The sequence below is a fragment of the Athene noctua genome, chromosome 2 (assembly GCF_965140245.1).
Source record: "Athene noctua chromosome 2, bAthNoc1.hap1.1, whole genome shotgun sequence".
NCBI lineage: Eukaryota > Metazoa > Chordata > Aves > Strigiformes > Strigidae > Athene > Athene noctua.
In genome coordinates this window covers 14,925,468-14,944,859 of record NC_134038.1, presented here as the reverse complement: position 1 = coordinate 14,944,859, position 19,392 = coordinate 14,925,468, and the positions used below count along the sequence as shown (strand labels likewise).

Sequence of the window (19,392 nt, the reverse complement as noted above, 5' to 3'; positions counted from 1 at the left end):
TGCTGATTTAGTTTGGCCATGGCATTTCTTGTCTTGGTGGCCAAGTCTCTCCTATAAAACACAGTGTTACTAGAGACACTTGGAAAACTTTGGAAACCCTCTAATGGAAAATGCTGTGAGACATGGCTATGGTTGTGTCATTTCTCTATGATAAAATAACTGGTCACCAAAAGACTTAGTTTTTTAACTCAACAACAAAATTGTGCAACCAAAGGAAATAAAAGGTACTAAAAGGAAACAGGAAATACTTAAACTATGCTGGAACAGTATCAAAAAGCGTTGTAGAGGTAAGACGAAGAGCTGGGCATGCTTTGGTTGAAAATGATGTGCTCCATATGGAGTTACTGCTTGCAGTGGTGTGGCCTCTGAAACTTGATGTAAGTCTTTGTCAGTGATGGGTTTTAGTTACAATTTTTTCCATAGTTAGAGTTTGGTTTTACTTACTTGCTTCTATCAGAAATTAGCGTAGGGAAAAAAAAATAAATCTATGGCTTCTTGTGAAATTGAGGTGTCCTACAGATGTTTTTCCCTAAGAGGCAGCACTTCCCCGAGCAGAAGGGAAGGAAGGAGCCCAATCAGTTGAAATCATAGATACCACCCCATCGAGGACAGCAGCTGTTTTTCTTTCTTTGTTTTTATGAAGGTGCTCTATATTGGCTTCAACTCTGAAAGTGTGGAAGCTCTGAAGCAATGAGAGCACTTACCAGTGCTGGGAGGTCTGGAAAATGGGGGGAAAGTCCCACAAACCAGCCTGGATTTGGTGACTTTAAACAGTCCAAATCAAACACAGACTTTATGAGACTTTTCCAAGTTGCTGGTGGAAACTCAGGGTCTGGAATTTGTAGTTTCAACACCTACTTTAGTTCAGCACCACTTATTGTGATCGCTGCATATAGAAAGTGTTTTTATAGGATGCCATAGTGGTAGTGCGAAGGAGATGGAAAGCTGGAAGAAGGTAGTGCCTTCTTTGGATTACTAGGTCTGTGATCCCCATGGATTAGATCCAAGGAGAGAAATTTAGGACCATGAGCAAGTGCAGGCACGCAACTCAGTGGCTGTGCATGTTGGAACACCGACGTTTTGTGACTGGGAAACTCTTACAATGGGCTTCATTTGGAGGACAGATTTTGACTGTGCTGAAACTTCTTTTTTGCATTTTAGCAAGACTCTGCAATAACCCATGGTAACTCCATTTATGTGTAGAATCATTGTATGCTGAACCACTGTTCAGTGGGTGAATATTTGAAGGAAAATTGGCTGTAGCATTAAAAATTTGACTTTTCTGGGCCACACAGTAATTTACAGACAGCTTTGTGAGGCTCTGAGGATTCTTCTGACTTACAATAGTTGTACCTTGGTATAGTCCAGAGGCAGCTTTCCAGCAGGAGCTGCAGCCTGGAAACTGGCTGGTGCCTCTGCATACCACCTCGATGAAACCACCATGGCAGCAGGAATGTTTAAGACCCCAGGAATGCCATGTTTCCCTTGAGAGGCTGTCAGGAAAGGGAGCAAAAAAGAACCAAATAATTCTTTAATTTTACCTCCTTCATTCTCTGCCATCTGTTTCTAGATGAAAAATAACACACGGAACTATAATCCTGATTAATAATAAACACTGCACAGTTTTATTCAAACTGTGACTCTGATGAGTACTATTTCCTTAGGTTTACCAGGTGAGAAAGGAGAAAAAGGCAATCCAGGTGTTGGAACACAAGGACCCCGAGGCCCACCAGGATCTACAGGTAAAGTTTTTATGTTTGAGGCATCTGGATTAGACCACTCCGACCCATGTGCAAAGCAGCTAAGACCTGCCTGGCTCCACTCTCCACTTCTAAGGCTTAAGCATCAGAAGAGTCAGTAGTTCAGGCACCTTAACTATCATAATGTTCTTACTGTGTAGTATGGCATGGTGCTGTGCCACATGATGGTGTAATCAGTCTAGTGTATCAGTCAAGTATTTTCCTTTTCCTTGTGACAAACTGCTTCTCTGAAACCTTTTTTTTAATGTTTTAAGTATTTTTTTCAGAGATGGAGTCTAGAATGGAAAAAAAAATCTGAATTAATTGCATTTGTTTTCTCATTAACTCAAGGTCATGCCTACCTGTGACAGAACAGAGAAATGTATATTAATTCAGCACATGACTCACTGGGATTTATATTTAGCTCCTGAATAAGCAGAGAGGGTGATACCCAGGTCCTGTTGAAACAGATGGAAAATTGCATTGACTTCACTAGGATATTCTGGCCATCGAGTTCCAGAATCAAGGCACGGCATTACCCAGAAGCTGTAGCGAAGGGAGTGGGGGAATCCAGGGCTGCGCAGGCATGCAGGGCTGTCCTCCCCCCGTGAAACTGCTTTTCCAAATGTCAGATGCTCGGTGAAATGTTTGCTCCAGTATAAATTTCTGTCTAAAAGCTGCCTCTGGCAAGGAAGATGCTGCAGCGGCCAGAGGGGAGGCTCACTGGGAGCGGGTCTCCTCTCTGGCTGCTGCTCCATCTTCCTTGCCAGGGGGAAGGCTGCAGCCTTTCCCCCAGCTTGCCCTGGGGTAATCGGAGCCAGCATGCCTGGCTCCTCCGCTCAAGCTGTCTCCTGGCAGTCTTTGTAGCACACTCAGTGCCATGTTTTCCAGGCCTGGAAAGGTGGCTTCAACTCCCTGCTTTTAGGAAAGACGCTACTCAGGTGTTTTATCTCCCCCTTCTACGCAGGACCTCCAGGAGAAAGTCGAACCGGCAGCCCAGGACCACCAGGATCTCCGGGCCCACGAGGTCCCGCCGGCCACACAGGGCCCCCGGGCTCACAGGGTCCTGCTGGCCCCCCGGGGTACTGCGATCCATCCTCCTGCGCTGGTTACGGCATGGGAGGTGAGTAGTCAGGAGTCGGGGTGGCTGCCGTTTGCAGAGGCAGGGGTGGCATTTTCTAACAGCCAAAGTAAGATGGAGGCAACTGGCAAGCCTTGCGCTAAAACGTGGTAGCTCCCTAAAATCGTGCGTGTCCAGTGCTGCTGTATTTTGTGGGACTGCAGCAGGAAAAGGTGGTGACCCCAGTGTGGTGACCAAAGGAAGTCCACTCTCTGATCCTGGCCTGTAAAACGGATCTTGCCTAGTGGGTTTTTGTCCTGTACGTGTTTGTGTAGTTGTATGAGCCTGCTCTGTCTCAACAGCCTGTGTGTTGGACCCCCACCTCCGTATGTTCGTGACAGCAGTTTTTACATCTGTAATTTTCAAATGTGTTGCTCAGTTTCCCCTTCTGTGTGCCTCTGAATGGCATGAGAGCATGACCCTTACTAAACCCCTAGTAGTGTAACTGACACAGGGATGCACGTGTCCGTCATTAACCAGTGAAGCAATCTGGAGAAGATGATTCTTTCTACAACTTCTCTGTATCCTACTTTCCCATCTCATTATAGCACGGAGAGGCCATGGAAGGAAGTTAACACAATTACCAAAAATTATGTCGCCCAACCTAAAATCGAAATTTATTGGTAAAGCACTAGTTACTACAGATGTTACACATAAAGCGTATTTGTTTGATGTTTATGGTTTAATCTGCCTGTGAGCTGGTTTGTATGTTTTACTTACCTGAATGTTTTTGTTGTCGTCTCTTCCTATCCCTTTCTCCTCACTTCCCCTCCCCATTGTTCCTTTCCTGTTTTAAGGCCCAATCCCTTACAATGGCTACCAATCCAGAAGGTGAAAGGCTCATTCTGGTTCAGGTCTCATTTGGCTGAAGGTCAGAGGTGGATGCTGAACTGCTCTGTGCTTTCCATCAACGATATTGCCTACCACTAATGAACTCACTAGCTGCTGTACATGCACTTAGCTTCCTTGCACTGCTAAAAAATATTGCCTGACCAATTTTTGCCTGTTAATCATGTCTTCTAGACCATAATTGGAATAAGCGAGAGCAGGCAGATTGTGCAGTGTATAATAAGCACAGTATTACAACTGGACATTTGACAAATTCTGGTGGTGGTTTCCAACTAACTTGGCTGTCTGTTGGTGGGTTTCCAATTGCTCCAGCTTATTAATTTTGTTAAATGTTTTCACTGTTCCTTTATGTGAATAAAAGATGTGTATTTAAAGATTATATATATACACTCACACACATTATATATAAATATAGCTATATGTAAAATGTCTATTTCCTAATGAGTGCTTTAATTTTCTACTCCCTTTCTCCTGTGTTAACCATATGAATACTCTTGGTGGTGGTGGGTTAAGGTGGATACGGTTAGCCAACTGATCAAGACATCCCCGTAGTGCAGTTGCCACATAATTCCTACCAAATCTATGACCCCGAGGACCTTTATGATGGTGAGCAACAGCCGTACGTAGTTCACGGGTCCTACCCCTTACCTTCCCCATACTCCCAGTCCTCCTATCCATCACCTCATCTTGCTCAACCAGAATTTACTCCTGTTCAAGAAGAGATGGAAGCCGCTGAACTGAGGTCCCCAGGAATTAGTCGTTTCAGAAGGAAGATAGCCAAAAGGAGCATCAAGACTCCAGTACACAAAAGGGCAAATGGGAAAAAACCCCCTCAATGAACTGTTTAAAAAAGGGAAACATTTTATGTGCATCTGTGTTTGGCCTTTTGTCCAGGTGCCTAACCTGTCATGGAAGATGTTTACAGGCTCTTACATTAAAGGAGATAATAAGTGTACATGACCAGTTGAGACAATAAATAACGGTAATTATCTTGCATGCCAGAAACTTAGTATGTTAGTGGGTTGGTGCTAGATGATGATGAAAGGTTACTTGTAGATCTTTCTCTGGAGTACTCTTCCATACACTATTCAAGCTGTATCTAAAAATCCCATCCGACTAGTTGGTGTACGTAGAACCATTCAGAAAAGTTAATATTTTGTTATCCATGTTTTTCCAGTTGATTATGTTCTGTTAGTTTTGGATGAATTGCTTTACTAGCAGAGTAACGTGACTGAATTCACTGTGGAACAATACATAATCAGGTTTCCTTGAACCCAGCTTATTACCCCTTTGCAAAGAAGTCTTATGTTAATGGAATATGTTTTTTAAAACCTGCATTTATATAAATACACAAGAATGTTCTGTGGGAGCATACTGATAATTTATTGTGAACCTCTTTCATTTCTGTTTTGTATGCAAATAAAAGTGGCAAGCTTTTATACATTAATTCTGTATTTGCTTGATTTTTAACTTGGAATGATTGTATAGATCTCTGGGGAACAGAAGGTAAAGAGAAGGAAATACATTTTTCCTTTTTCAACACTTGTGGATGAGTTTTATTTTAAAGGATATAGGCAGTATAAACAATATTTAGCTTTATTTTTAAAATTATATATGAACAAGTGTAGAGAGTAACTATGAGAGGAGGTGGACATACCATCTGTGGACATGAGCTTTTGCATATTGGTGTGCCAAAGTCAAAAGACTGGCAGGTATAGTCATGAAGGCAACTTGGATCAGCTGATGATGAGAGGAAGGAAAAACCCCAATACAACCACTTGAGGAGCACAAAGCAATTCCTTATGCTAAAACAAGCCAGGTAAATTATAAAGTGACTCGATAAAGCGGTTTGAACAGCACCATGGAGACTAAGCATCAAAGCAGGATTTAAAGAAGCTCAAGAATTTGAATTGAAGTTAAAGATTTGGACCACTTTTAATCCAGCCCGATAAAGACCCTGAGAGAGGAGGCCCTGGGGATCCCAGGCCTCATCCCTGCTCACCCTGACTGGGTTTGGTCTGTTTGTGCTCAGGAAGAAAAGATCTGTCAGCTTTTGCTTCTGGCCACTGCCAGATGCTCTCTTAGCTCACCAGGAAGATGACAAACCTTTGCTGTGTAATCTCAAATTAGCTGGCCTAGCATTCAGCCTCAGTGGTAGCACAAAGTTGTTAACACCCGGGGCTCTGCACAGCCCAGGGCAAGTCCTGGTGGGGTGGCTGTAAAACCTTCTGTGCTTCTGGTTCCTGTTCTCTCTCGCACCCCTAACTTGGAGAAGTGAGAAAAGGTGATGGAAATGTGAGTTAATGTCAGTTCCTTACCTGGACTTGCATTTAAAGTAGAAGGTAGAAAAGTATCACATAATTTACAGACTTTAAGATTAACCCCTGTTTACAGACTACTGAGGCACCGAGTGAGCATGGGCTGTGTGTGCACATGTGCAGAGCTGCCCATCAGAGAGATTACTAAAATCCAGGTTACAGCTGCATCACAAGATGAACCTCCCTGCTGCCCCGTGGCTGTGAACACCCACCTTTGCTTACCCCAGAGGTGACCTCTCTCCCTGCCCCTCCGTGATGTGCCCAGCTGCAGGTCATGCAGAAGTGACTGAGAAGGTCACTGGTGGAAAAAAATCTGCGTTCAAGCAATTCTGCCTCTGTTGTCTCAGAAAGACTTTAAGCCTTATGTTACAGTTTATAATAAATTTGCACCACAGCCTGGTTGTCAAGTAATGCTACACCCAAGCCTCAGTTCCTGTGGGACCAGGAGGAGTGGCAGGGCAGAGCCAGGGCTGTAGGGAACACAGCACGGCCACAGGCACATGCATCAAAATAAGGCAAGTGGTGCTACTTGCCCCATGTGTGCAATGGACAGTAACGGCCTGACCAAATCCCTGTGTGGTCGGTGTCACCTACACTGTGCCTCTCCTCCCCAGCACCCCCCGTCCCCACCTGTGGGACATGCTGCCGCCGCCCCGCCGTCCCCTCACGCCATACGGGATGTACATGCAGTGACTTAAACAAGAGATTACTTGAGGTAATAAAGTAGGCATACTCATTACAATTGTGTAACTTAATTTATATACTAGAGCACAAACTTAAATTGCACTAGTTAATTTGCTTTAACTTTGTAATGACATTTACTGGCCCCCGCTAACCAGAATGCTTCATGTATCACTGGTCATCTGTTTGCTTGCTGGGTACACCCCAGTAAGAAAAAGTAACTGATGGGTGCTACCAAGTTATAAAAATATTATTCAGGATTTGTACCTTTGCCAACAAAAGTAAGACACAGATGCATATGGTCAACATTTTCTCCAAAATCCACTCTCTGAATAGTCAGGAGTGTCGTGTATTTTTCCAGACTGCCTAAGAATCTTAAGTTGCTGACTGTGAAGTATTTAGCACATGATGAACAGCTGATGCCACCCACATCTTACCAATAAAGTATATGTACTGTGTCCTTACACTAAAAAGAGCATTTACTTTAACTTATTGCTTTAAAAATAGATTTACTAGTTACCTAAAGGTGGTTACTGACTTGGAAATGAAGTCTGCATGTTCACTGAATTGGAATATTTCCTGGGATAAACTCATCTGAATGCCAAAGGAATGCCTGATACCAAACCGTTATTTCATATGATTATAAATAAACCAGTGGGTTTTTTTCCTATAGGATGCTTGTATAAAACAGATGCAGAAGACACAAATTTTCCTCACCAAATATTGTAAAATTTGGCAGATAACAGGTCAGCATCTTCTACTGTACAGAAACCAATAGGTGCATCAGTTTTTTAGCCAACTGCACAGAAAAGCAATAATTAACTTCAAGGAAGTAATGTGCAGAAGCAAAATAATTTTAACGACTTACTTTGCATAATTCAACACAAATTCAGTTTCTTCATTTGGTTTTCACAATAAAAATGTTGCTGCATCATTCTTTAATATATTTCTTAAGTAAGGAAGGCGTGTTCTGTGACTTGAATCAAAATCAGATTAGGGCTTAAGAGGGGGAAAAAAGGAAGAGTGTCTCCATATGATCTTCCTTTACTGTCTGTTATTTCAATAAACTCTTTAACAAAACTGATATTGGGTTGTCAGCAGACCTGCTCCAAGAGAGGAAGAGCCACTTAAGAAAACACACTGCCCTGCCCCAAATGGGTGTTTTAGTTGGTCAACAGCACCACGAGTCTGAAGCGGCCCATCTTCCGCAGCTCAGCCCAGGTGGAGCGGTTCTGCTTTCTAAGGCAGGCAGAACGTTAGGGATATCAGCTCCCCTGTTGACAATCATATAACATCTTCATATCAAGAATTAAATAGTACTAGGAATATTTAATACCATTCAGCAGCCAGAAAGTAGAGAAGAGTCAACTTTGATGTTGCCATTCAGCACATGAGTCTGAAAAAGACTAACATTTTTAAAACAGACGTAGTTCCCATTCCGTTCGTTCCGCGGTCCCTGGAGGCATACCTTGCATCCAAACAGCAAACCATGTTGGTAGGAAATCTAACAGACAATTTCACCTCTGAAATTCATGCTGTCCTTGCTGCTCTGCAGTATTCCAGCAGTAAGTTCTGCTGGAACTGCAATGTCACTCTTCCAGCATCCAAGACACTTCAGTCACCATAAAATGCTGTCACCATAAATAGCACACAGGCCTTCTGTAGCACGGACTGATTTCTCCCAGCTTCCTTTTCAGTGTGCCAAGCATACCATGTGGGATAGCACATCAAAAGATGGCCAAAGCTTCAGGATGAAAAATTATGGTCGGTGACAAAATACAAAACAACGAAGAGGCTAAACCACAGACGAAGCACACTGCGGGGAAAAACTCTTTCTAGAAGGTTGCTAAAGATTGCAAGATAAATCCCAACGAGACATAAAAAATGATCATCACAAATCTCACCACCTCCTCGTTCCTCCAAGATGCATCTTTTAATAATATTTTTTATATCTCGTAACAGGACTCCAGTACGTACACATGCACGTTTGGTACTTGCACTGCTTTCTCTGAAGAGTTGTGGTTTTGGTGTAATTCGGCTCTGAAGTAAGTTTGCTTTTGCTTAGCACCACCACAGTAACTTCAGCGGGTATAGTCACCTGAAAACATAAGGAAACTGCAGGCCTGCACAGACATGCATTCAAGCAACATCTCACCATTAATGCCATACAGTATACCCCCCCCCGCATTCTAGAAAAGGCTTTCAGTCTTGAACTGCATAGTCTATTACAGAAATAATAAACAGCTCAAGCCACTGGGTTTTTTTACATCCCCAAAGACAGAATGAGTTCTACACAAACAATTCCCTTTTTCTGAACTAAGACTGGCATTCTCACACTCATCACACTCTAAGGATGCATCACCTGTTTTGCCAAAGAGCAAATCAGATCAATTACTGACAGTGATCTGTTCATGGGAACAATGTGACCAGAAATATTCACTGCTCTTACTTCATGGAATTCAAGTTTTGCAACTTTTAGAGCAAGATACTTCATTTCAGCAAACAATGTACTGTTTCCGTGAGATGTAAATATTCATTACAAATGTATCAATTCTTTAATAATAGAATTAAAATAAATGTAATTAAATATCAGATCATACAACAGAGTACAGGTGGAATTAACAAAGTAATATATCTTCTTAACTGTTTCAAATACAATAATTTTTATAGTCTTTCCAAATACAACACCTGTCAAAAACATTCTGTACAGAAGGGTTGACTGAGATGCACAGATGCTTCCATGTTAAAATAACTTCTTTTCAAGGAGGAAAGACATTCCCAATGGCACTTCTTTTATTGTTATTACTTCCTTCGAAAATCTTTAGGTCTGGGGGAAAAAAAAAAAAAAGGTGCTTTAAGAAATTTTAAGAAATATATGGGAATTGCAGTGACTTTGCTTTATGGATGCAGTAACAGCCATATCTATGTTTATTTCCTTATTCTGGTGCTTGAAGGTTTTGTGCTGATGAAGAATAATATTTTCTGGATTACATAAGAAAGACAGAACAAATCAAAGACATTTATTAAGACCTCTAAGAATTTACAGACATTGGGACTAGTCAAGGTGTTTCTTATGAGCCACTCCTATTTTCCAAAGCAAAACAAATAGCATCTTTAACCGAATGCAGTCTCACAATGACTTTAAACATTAATATTAATTTTTCTCCACTTCTAAAAAATTAGTAACCCGTGCATAAGATAGCAAGTTTTAAGTTAACAGCATAGTCCACCACAACACTACCGGCGATTTAAAGAAAAACCTAAAATCTTAAAGGTTCTGGAATCCCTTCTGCTTGGGTGACAAATGCAGAAACCACTCAGACAACAGACCGTTGTTTGTAATCCTCTGCCATTTCCCATCCAAACGTATGTCACTCTCCCTGCCTGCCACACATCCACCGGCCGCGGAAACCACACTCTCCCTGAACCTACAAGGTTTAGACTAGATCATGGGTTTTAGAAGAATGCTACGTTTGAAGGCTAGATGCAAGCCCACATCCCTAACAGGTCCTGGAGAGAAGTTAGGTCTCTGCCCAGTCACTTCTAAAAAAGGGAACAGTGCAGGTCCCTGCCGTGCCTGGGGTGCACAGCGCGTGCGCACGGCGTCAGCGGGCTGCTCCTCACAGCACGCTGCACCCCACACTAACACGCTGCCCACGACAGTACGACCTGCCCTAAATACAGCGGCCCTTTATTCTTGACTCTTCTGATTGCTTCTTGCATATACAAGTCAAACCAGGTAATGTGAACTAGGTCTCACTAGAACTGAACAAGAGATGTAATAACCAAGGTTTTGTAAGCATGTAATGGGATACAGGGTTAGCGGATTTGCTGTGAAGTTCAGGAAAGGCTCCAATCCACAACAGTAAACCAAAACAGTAAACCAAGTGAAATTTATGATGGTGATAAATTTTATCATTAATTTTGTTCAATGCAAATTAAAAGCAGGATAGCAATGGAAGCAGGGAGCTTACTTTGGAGACAGAGTTTAGATGGCTGCAGAGATGCCATATGGAAATCTAACACTTAATTAGTCATTAAAATCTTACGTTGCAGATCTAGTGTTTTTCAACCAATAGCACTGCAAAGTAAGGTTATTTACGCAATTCCTGTACAAGCCTGTGGGTTCTTATTGTGAAAGCAGCTCTGGAATTCAGACTGTGCTGTTTCAAGTCTAACATGAAATTTGATGATTATATGAATTTTAGAGAACAACTATGAAGACAAGCTCGTGTTCATAACTGTAATGAATCATAAAGCTTCTTTGTTTTCCATTTAAATGGCATATTCTGTACTAACATTTGGACATGTATCTCTTATGCATGAAAGAACTGCTGTAAGCACGATACCCATTGTTTACATACTTACTTAACGCTGGACTTGAACATACTCCACGTTTGAAGGCAAGAATGCACTGCAAAGTCAAGTCACGTTTCCTAGAATCCTGGATTTCAGTTCTCAGACACATTCCACATTTTGTAACTCAGATCACATCCCCGCATACCAGAATATATATCGCATTATATCACACTGTGCTGTATTAAGAGAGCGGGATTTTGAGAAATTCTCAGCAGTGCCTTTAGAAGTTTTATCACTGCATCCATCCTAGACAGGTGGGCCAGTGCTGAAGGGTTTTAGAGGTGCAGCATGGTAAAGACATCATTGTCTTGCACCTTATAGTTATCACTCTTTTTTTTAGGCCAATTCATCCTCTTGCACATTGCTCAAAGTATTTTGCATTTTTCTTCGAATGGCACATTTAACACTTCAATCTAGGGTTATGCTGGAGTGCAGTAGAGCTAAGGGTCTCACAATTCTTATTCTGCGGTGAAAACCTCCCCCTTTTTTTCTTTCTTGTAATCTGCATTTCAGCGTTAATGCTCATTGCCTTAAAAGTTAAATGCATAAAACATTGGGCTCTTAGTTTGCAGTCTTACAAAGTTAATGAAGCTTAAAGGTAGGATTTTCTACACTGAAACACTTGTGTGAATAAATACAAAAGTTTTTAAAGCCTTTTCTATTGCCATAGTAGGCTTGTCTGCCTACTAGTACTTGGTTTTTGGAGGCCACAATCTCTGCCTTTAAAGAGTCTTTGCTAAGCCTTGAAAAACACTGCCTTTGGGAAATAAATATTTTGTCAGCTGAAGAATATGAACCCACAAAATCCTTGTCTACTCAGAGAGAATTATGAACTACTTGTGAACATCAGTGGATAACTGCTCATTGATAAATTACATAAATCCATGCAAGAGTGTCCTTTGATGGCAGCGCTTTGCCCTTCCTCAGCAGACCACTGGGATTATGCATTTGGAACCAAGGAAATGGTATCTCCTAGAAGAGATGGTTCAGAAATTCACCCAAAAGGCAAGATTTCACATAGCTGTTGGGTTTTTTTGTAAAAGGTAACATTCTTGGGGAAAAAAAAATAATTGCTGTATATTGACAGCAGGCTCCAAGACAGGGGAAATAAGAGGCAGAATGCAGTAACTAGCATCTCTGAAATCTATGCTGAAAGGCAAAGTATTATGGGTTCACTGAAAATATGCAACATTAGTCTGTGCAGCAGATGTCTGCCACCAAAGCACATTAAAAAAATATTTGTCCCACTAATATTTTATACAGCACATAAAAAGCATTGACAGAGTCCAGTGAATTCTAGGCAAAATACTCCACAGATTAAATTAACGTCCAATTCCACCACGCCTCTCAGTGCTTCTGTCTCAACAAATCCTTTACTATTGAGTAAAAGACACTGAAGAGATGATCCTAAACTCTAGTTACAGATTTTAAATCTCTTAATTCTCCCAACTTTTTTCCAGGCTCACAGCTATCAGAAGAGGAATACAGTTGATGTAAAATTTTGGCAACCCACAGTCACTGAACCTTACAAACCAGATAAACCTGCGCATCTGTGCAGTTCATAGGATCAGTTTTTTCCACAGTAAGCAAAAGGTTCTCAGTGGTCCCCACTGTAACTGGTAGTGCTTTTGTCTTCTCAAAACTGCAGAATTAAGGTATTCCAAACAAATGTTGTCTTTTGGTACAGATGCCAGACCCACACTCTTGATCAATGAAGAAATCAAATGGACCAAGAGAGTTTTCCCATTTATAGGGAAACTATAAATTTTTTGCTTTGTTCCCACTTCAAGAAGTAAGACTGAGGTCAAACTAAATCCTACAACACAGGCTAAGGTTTTCTATAGAGGCACGGCAGGTCTGATTCAGTCTATTCTATACTCAGATTTCCCTTACATATACCTGAGCATACCTCTTTATAAACAATAGTTTACAAAGCTTTTCTACTCAAATATGTCAAATCTCTAAATAGCCTTGAATTTGCCTTCATTTTGAAAAGGACTGCTATTCTTATCTCTTAATCAGTGCCAGCTGTTAATTGTAATAATTTCAGCAAGTGTTAATCCAGTCTACAATACAGAGAAACAGTACAATATCAGGAGTGAATGTGAATGCCTTTAAAAAACCCCAAAACATTTCTGAAACTAAGTTCCATTATGTAACAAAGTAAGCCAAAAGCCTCCTTAAAACATCAAAATCATATAATATATATCTATATGCACCTACAGTTTGTGTCTTTTGAGCTTCCACCATAAATCCCACATCAGAGAAGCTCTATCACTGACAGGAGTAATGCTACTGTTGCATATGATATATATCATATAGTTAAAACTACTGCGGTCCTGTGACATTTGCAGTTTATGATTCTGTAGAAAGCAGAATAAAACTTTGTATTTACTCAGGAAACAAGTTATTCAGAGTGTAAGAGAAAACAGAACTGAAGGCAGATTAACAAGACTGAACTGTAAATACTAATTTCAAAATGGGAACTGAGATTAAATAATCTTCATTGAAAAATCCTTAAATATATTACATCATTGTCTCAAAAAGATGTCAAGATTAGAAAACAAAAGTTCTCAACTTCCTGTTCTGCCTCTTTATAATTTATTCCAAGATATCAGCAGATTCTGAATAAAATATTAAGAAGAAAATAGTGGGAAGCCAGTTCCTGGCTCACTAATACAAGCTATTTTCAGCATGCTATTAGCAAACACAGAGTGATCTCCAAGAAAGGGATCTGTGAACTGCTTGTGGCCCATGAAGACTCTATATGCAGCCTGCAGCATTACAGGCTCAGCAGAGCAGAGAGAGGAATGGCACAACTCATTTATAAAATTAAGAGAAGCTTGTTTCATATTCTAAAGATAAAGGACCTGAACATCATTATTATAGGGCTTTGTGAATCTCAACATCCTTTCATAATTATTTGAATGTAAAATCACAGGCTAACTGTAACTGCGTATAAAGGATAAAATGTCCACTTGTGAACACACAAAGACTGGATCTAAAACACTCAACAGAATATGCAAAATGCTGGCGGAATTAAGGATCAAATGGAACAGTTATTTAAATTCTCAGAAATAATGTGCCACACCTGGAGTACTGTGTTCAGTTCTGGGCTCTGCAGTACAAGAGAGACATGGGCATACTGTAAAGTCCAGTAAAAGGCCACAAAGATGATGATGGGACTGGAGCACCTCACATATGAGGACAGGCTGAGAGCACTGTGACTGTTCAGCCTGGAGAAGGCTCAGGAGGATTTCATCAGTCTATAAATACCTGAGAGGGTGCAGAGAGGACAGAGCCAGGCTCTTTTCAGTGGAGCCCAGCAACAGGACCAGAGGCAACGGCCACAAACTGCAACACAGGATGTACTGTCTGAACATCAGGAAACACTTTTTTAGTGTGAAGGTGACTGAGCACTGAAGCAGGTTGCCCAGAAATGTGGAGTCTCCATCCATGGAGATACTCCAAAGCTGTCTGGACATGGTCCTGGGCAACTGGCTCTAAGCGGCCCTGAGTGAGCTAAGGGGTTGGACCAGATAACCTCCAGAGGTCCTTTACAACCAGCTGGTCTGCTCTAATACAATGACACAGTTAGAACTGCTTTTCTGACAGAACTGTATCTGTGTGAAATCTGCACAGACACTGAAGACAGAATTCACAATGGCAAGGTTTAGCCTAAGGAGGTAAATCTCTTCAAGTCATCCCTAAAGTCAGTGAAAAAAGGCAGGGCTTCCCCAAAATCCTTTAAGAAAAGATCCATTTTATTTATTCCAAATGGAGCTTAAACTACCCGTGCTAAATTAATACTGAAGTTCGGTGATCATACACGTTAGAAGAAAAACAACTCAAGCAGCTTCCTTAACAACCCCCATGAATTCTAACATACACCACTTCAGCTACATAAAACAAGGTTATCTTTAATATAGGTCAGTTCCCTCATTTTCTTTATTCTATTGCTACACAAACAGAATGGAAAGGCAGGAAAAGTGATGGATAATACTTAAAAAATAGCCTTTTTGCCAGAAGAAATGCTCATGAAGCTATGACCTCAGCCTCCGAATATCTCAGATGGCAAACAGAAATGAACAGTATAAAAAGACCTACATGCATAGTTGTAACTATGATGGAACACCCCCCTTTCCCCCCCAAATATTCAATATTCTTTTTTGGTATGATGTGAAATGTGGTCTTCCTAGGGTATTTTTCCTGTGAAAGTAGGCAGAACAGAGATCCTTTCCAAAAGTTAAATGTGTTCAATTTTCAACTCCTGGAGTGAATATTTATTTCCATCAATTCTGAACAGTCTCACTGCACAGTTCTGTCTTTATTAAATTCTTGTCAGCACATTCCAACAAAGATGTTTCCCTTCGCCTAGCAATGTTTTGTGGAGATAAAACAGCCTCAGAAATAATAAAATAAAATAAAGGGGGTGTGTTGCTCTGTGAAGGCCAAATCTAAGTAATCATCAGTCTGCGTTATACTGCAACTATTTTGATTTCAAAAATGTCTAGGCCAACTTCATGGCCTTATTTCTAGGCAAGCAACAGAACACTTTGCAATACAGTCCTCAGAGCAGACAGACAGTCCTCAGAGCAGACAGACAGTCCTCAGAGCAGACAGACAGTCCTCAGAGCAGACAGATGAAAAAATAGCATTACTTGCCTCAAAGAAATAATAAGGCTAAGGCTCCAGAGCAATACATGACACTGTCTATTTTATATGTAAAGAAGTTATTTTACAATCCTTTACAGCATTTTGATTATCAGACAAACCTTTAAAAAACATTCTCTTCATTTTTAATAACTCAGAATACCTCTTCAAAACTATGTATTTTAATCCTAATTATTCTCTCTTAGAACTTCTAAATGCATGTGGATTAGTTATAACAGTATAATTTATAATAGACATTGCTCTTCCTTCTTCCAAAAGAAGTTACACATCTACTTAGTTTTTTCAGCTACATGCTGCTGATAAAATTGCATGGTAACATGACGTTATCTTCTTTCAAGCTCAAAAAAACTGGATAGTCATCTCTCCATAAAAAAAATCTCTACTCAGAATAATTTTGTTGTTACACTGCATTGTCTGAGGCATTTCAAAAGACATTATAAAAATCAGATTTCATGGAGTTACTACAGTCATTTGTGTGCTTGCAAGCATGTATTCATGACTGCTAACTAATGGTTTCAAAGCTGCCCCTACGCAGGAATAAGATTGTCAGTGCTGCAGAAGAAGTGACCTGTCAATACCTGCTCTTGACTCAGCAACGCACACCTGGTTTGGAAGCTTCGGAAGATCTCAGATTGCATTTTTCACTTCACCTGCAGGCAATTATCTCACCCTTGGAGAATGTGACCCAGAGAGCCAGAGCTCCCTGTACTTTCTGCACTCTCACTAGCAATAACAATGAGTGTTCAGAAAGGATTTAACCTTGTATCAGCACTGTAAAAGGTCAGTGCCTTACGGCTAACTAACGCTGCACACTAATAAACGGACAAAAAGATGAAAGCTGTGGTACAAGAGCAAAAGTTGAAAAGGATAGGCTTAGAATTCTGTTAAGACTTCACTGCTTCCATGAATGAGAAAAAAACCACTCCAGATGCATCAAAACCCCCATAAAAACTAATAACCATCCTGTATGAAAGGAACATCCATCTTTTCCATTCACAGTCTGTGCAACACTCCCTATTACTTAAGAAATTTAATGTCTGCTAGTATTTCCAATTGCATGGGTTATCCAACAAAAGTATCAGTCTTAACTCACAGTTATCAAAACGTTTTAAGAGTAACTCATGCCCAGAGGATTTTAGGTCTGTGGCTGCTATAACAGACTTTTTTCCCTGCTGGATTTTTTTCTTTTTTTTTTTTTTTAATTTTTTCTCCTTGTTTCCTGAAGAACAGTGGAGAGTTCCCCAAACAGCTGAATGACTGTGCAGTTTTTCAAAAGCTCTGATTTTTCTACACAGATTTAAAGAATTCTAAGTAACAACAGGGATTAAAACATACTCAAGCTTGGCTGAAAATATGAAACACATAAGAACTGTAGTTTAATTAGTGCTAAAGTACTTCTAAATTATCCCCAAGTTTGTTAAGTAGTTAACCAATGATACCCACTGGCTCATAAATGTATTTTTTAGTAGTTTATAAACAGCATGGTTTCTAACAAAAGGTAGGGGAAGACCAGTTAATCACAAGACTTGTGGATTGATCACGCCACTATCTAGCCCTCAGCTAGTCTACGATCCAATTACTCTGAGGTAGCAGGCACACTAGATCTGTATTACTGTAATGCTCTTCATATTTATGGAAAGCACAATCACAGGAATGTGGGATTATTGCTAACTGATGACAGTCTGCTGCTTACACAGGATAATTCTATGGCTCATCTTTCACATCTGCTTATTAATGACAATAGGGTTTTTTAGCCTTTTCTTATAACAAAAGGTTGCAAATTATATTTTTTTTGTATAAAACTGTTGCACAATACACATATGAAATTCGCAGTCTATCTGACCTACTTTTTATGGTTAATGTATTAATGCAACTATAAAACTTTGAGTATCTTAAGATTCATTCTTACAGGGAAACTTAAAAGAGAGACTTCAACACAGAGCCAAATTTTACTGTAATCTCCAAAACCAGAGGAATATATATAGTTTTCAGGTACACTTTGCAAGTTGTGCCAAAGTCAACAGCTATTAGGTAAGTGCACTATAGCTAAAGGGGATTTCTGAACACATTTCATCTGTTCAACTAATCATACTAGTAAATCAAAAACCAAGGATTAGACACGGCTATCATTCTCTGTAAAACCAAATTATGTGGTTACACTCAAGTATCACCATTTGGAGTTGTGGGGAGTTGAATCATTTTTCTATTCAAGATGCACCCACTATCAAGAGGTAGCTCTATCTCTGGTAAAATAATCAGTGAAACAGCTAATTATCATTAAACTATCATTAAATTTCCAATAAGCACCTTGGTCTAATTCTAAAGTGTGAACTTCTTGCTCTGTTTGGGGGCAAAAGAATCTTTTCCATATTGGCGCAGTTCTCAGGCAGACTACCATCTTGAATAAACGGCATTTCTGCAAGTATAACTTATTTCACTTGGGAGAATAAACCACAGTAATAGAAGCTGCATTTAGTAACAAAACCAAGTGAGAAAAGGTGGATTTACTGATACCGTTAGTGCCAGTGGATTATATGAATTCTGTCGGTAAAATGATTTAAATCAATGTGAACTTCATCTTGGCAGGATGATGCTTTTTGCAAATGAAAGGGTGATATATTCTACTAAAAACTGTAGGACTCTAGAAAGAACAGCACTGTACACTTGGCTTTGTCCAAACAATTACGTTATTCCTCAAATAAACAGAGAAGTGGGTAAAGGCATAGTGAAATGCTTTCCAGACTTACTGTCAGCAGAGGTGAAAAAAGTAAATCTAGACATTTATAAAAGAGCAATTAAAAAATAATCTAATTCTAATTTAATCTGGGCAAGTAGTTCTACAGTATCATATACAACCATTCTCATATTTCTTGTTCAATTCCCATTAATTTTGTTTCTATTCTCACATATGAGATCAACAGAATTTAAGGGAAGGGGAAAGTAGTTTTGGAACTTTCTTTTTGAGAGCCTCTTCATCTGAAGTAAAAGTGCCCAGTTAGGCATTTATTAAATCTCTTACCTTCAACTCTAGTTTTAGCTACACTGTAAGATGCTCCCAGGTAAAGGGTATGAGAATCAGTAGCACTGATGTGTTTTATACATGCTAGAGAAAAGACAGTAATTCATTTAAATAGTCTAAACAATCTAAACATTAATTTGTCAGATTTCTAAGATGATTAAGTTACTGATCCTTCTCGATTAGTATCCAGTTGCTGCTTGTGGTTAAAATCTAATGTAGATGAGAGCAATTTCCTTCTTAAGTATCTGTGTGGCTTTTTGTCCCCAGGAATTCAGATCCAGCTATGGTAGCCTGAAATGTGAGACTATTACCTTTAAGACCTTTGTTAAGTTAAATTCTAAAAAAAAAAAAAAAAAGAGATTTTTTTATGCCCTTACTACGAAAAAAAAAAAAGTTACCAATGATAGTTCCCAGATTTTAATAGAGGTTAATGATCTACAGTTAGTTACTGGAATTCCTACTGAGAACCAAAAAAGCCACAGAAAATGAACTTCCAGAGGGATTCCTCGAAGAGTACATTGGAATAGGATTGGGCTGTATTGGCAGGATATCTGTTTCCTGGTTTATACAGTTTCTGTTTTTAGGAAAAAGTAAGACTGGCTCAAGTCCTTCACAGAAGTTTATGTTGGCCAC

The 19,392-nt window shown here is 39.9% G+C and overlaps 2 protein-coding genes across 2 annotated transcripts in view; one reads left to right on the top strand and one right to left on the bottom strand.

Annotated features, from left to right (window-relative positions):
* COL14A1 (collagen type XIV alpha 1 chain) overlaps positions 1-8,473 on the top strand; it is a 128,827-nt gene extending 120,354 nt beyond the window's left edge. The window contains exons 46-48 of the mRNA XM_074898499.1: positions 1,665-1,742; positions 2,707-2,862; positions 4,387-8,473. Of these exons, the coding sequence (XP_074754600.1) occupies positions 1,665-1,742; positions 2,707-2,862; positions 4,387-4,547 (395 nt within the window). The 3' untranslated portion in view covers positions 4,548-8,473. The remainder of the gene's footprint in view (positions 1-1,664; positions 1,743-2,706; positions 2,863-4,386) is intronic.
* Positions 8,474-8,617: 144 nt separating this feature from the next.
* The window catches only part of MRPL13 (mitochondrial ribosomal protein L13), a 36,533-nt gene continuing 25,758 nt past the window's right edge, over positions 8,618-19,392 (bottom strand). The window contains exon 7 of the mRNA XM_074898500.1: positions 8,618-9,534. Within this exon, the coding sequence (XP_074754601.1) occupies positions 9,510-9,534 (25 nt within the window). The 3' untranslated portion in view covers positions 8,618-9,509. The remainder of the gene's footprint in view (positions 9,535-19,392) is intronic.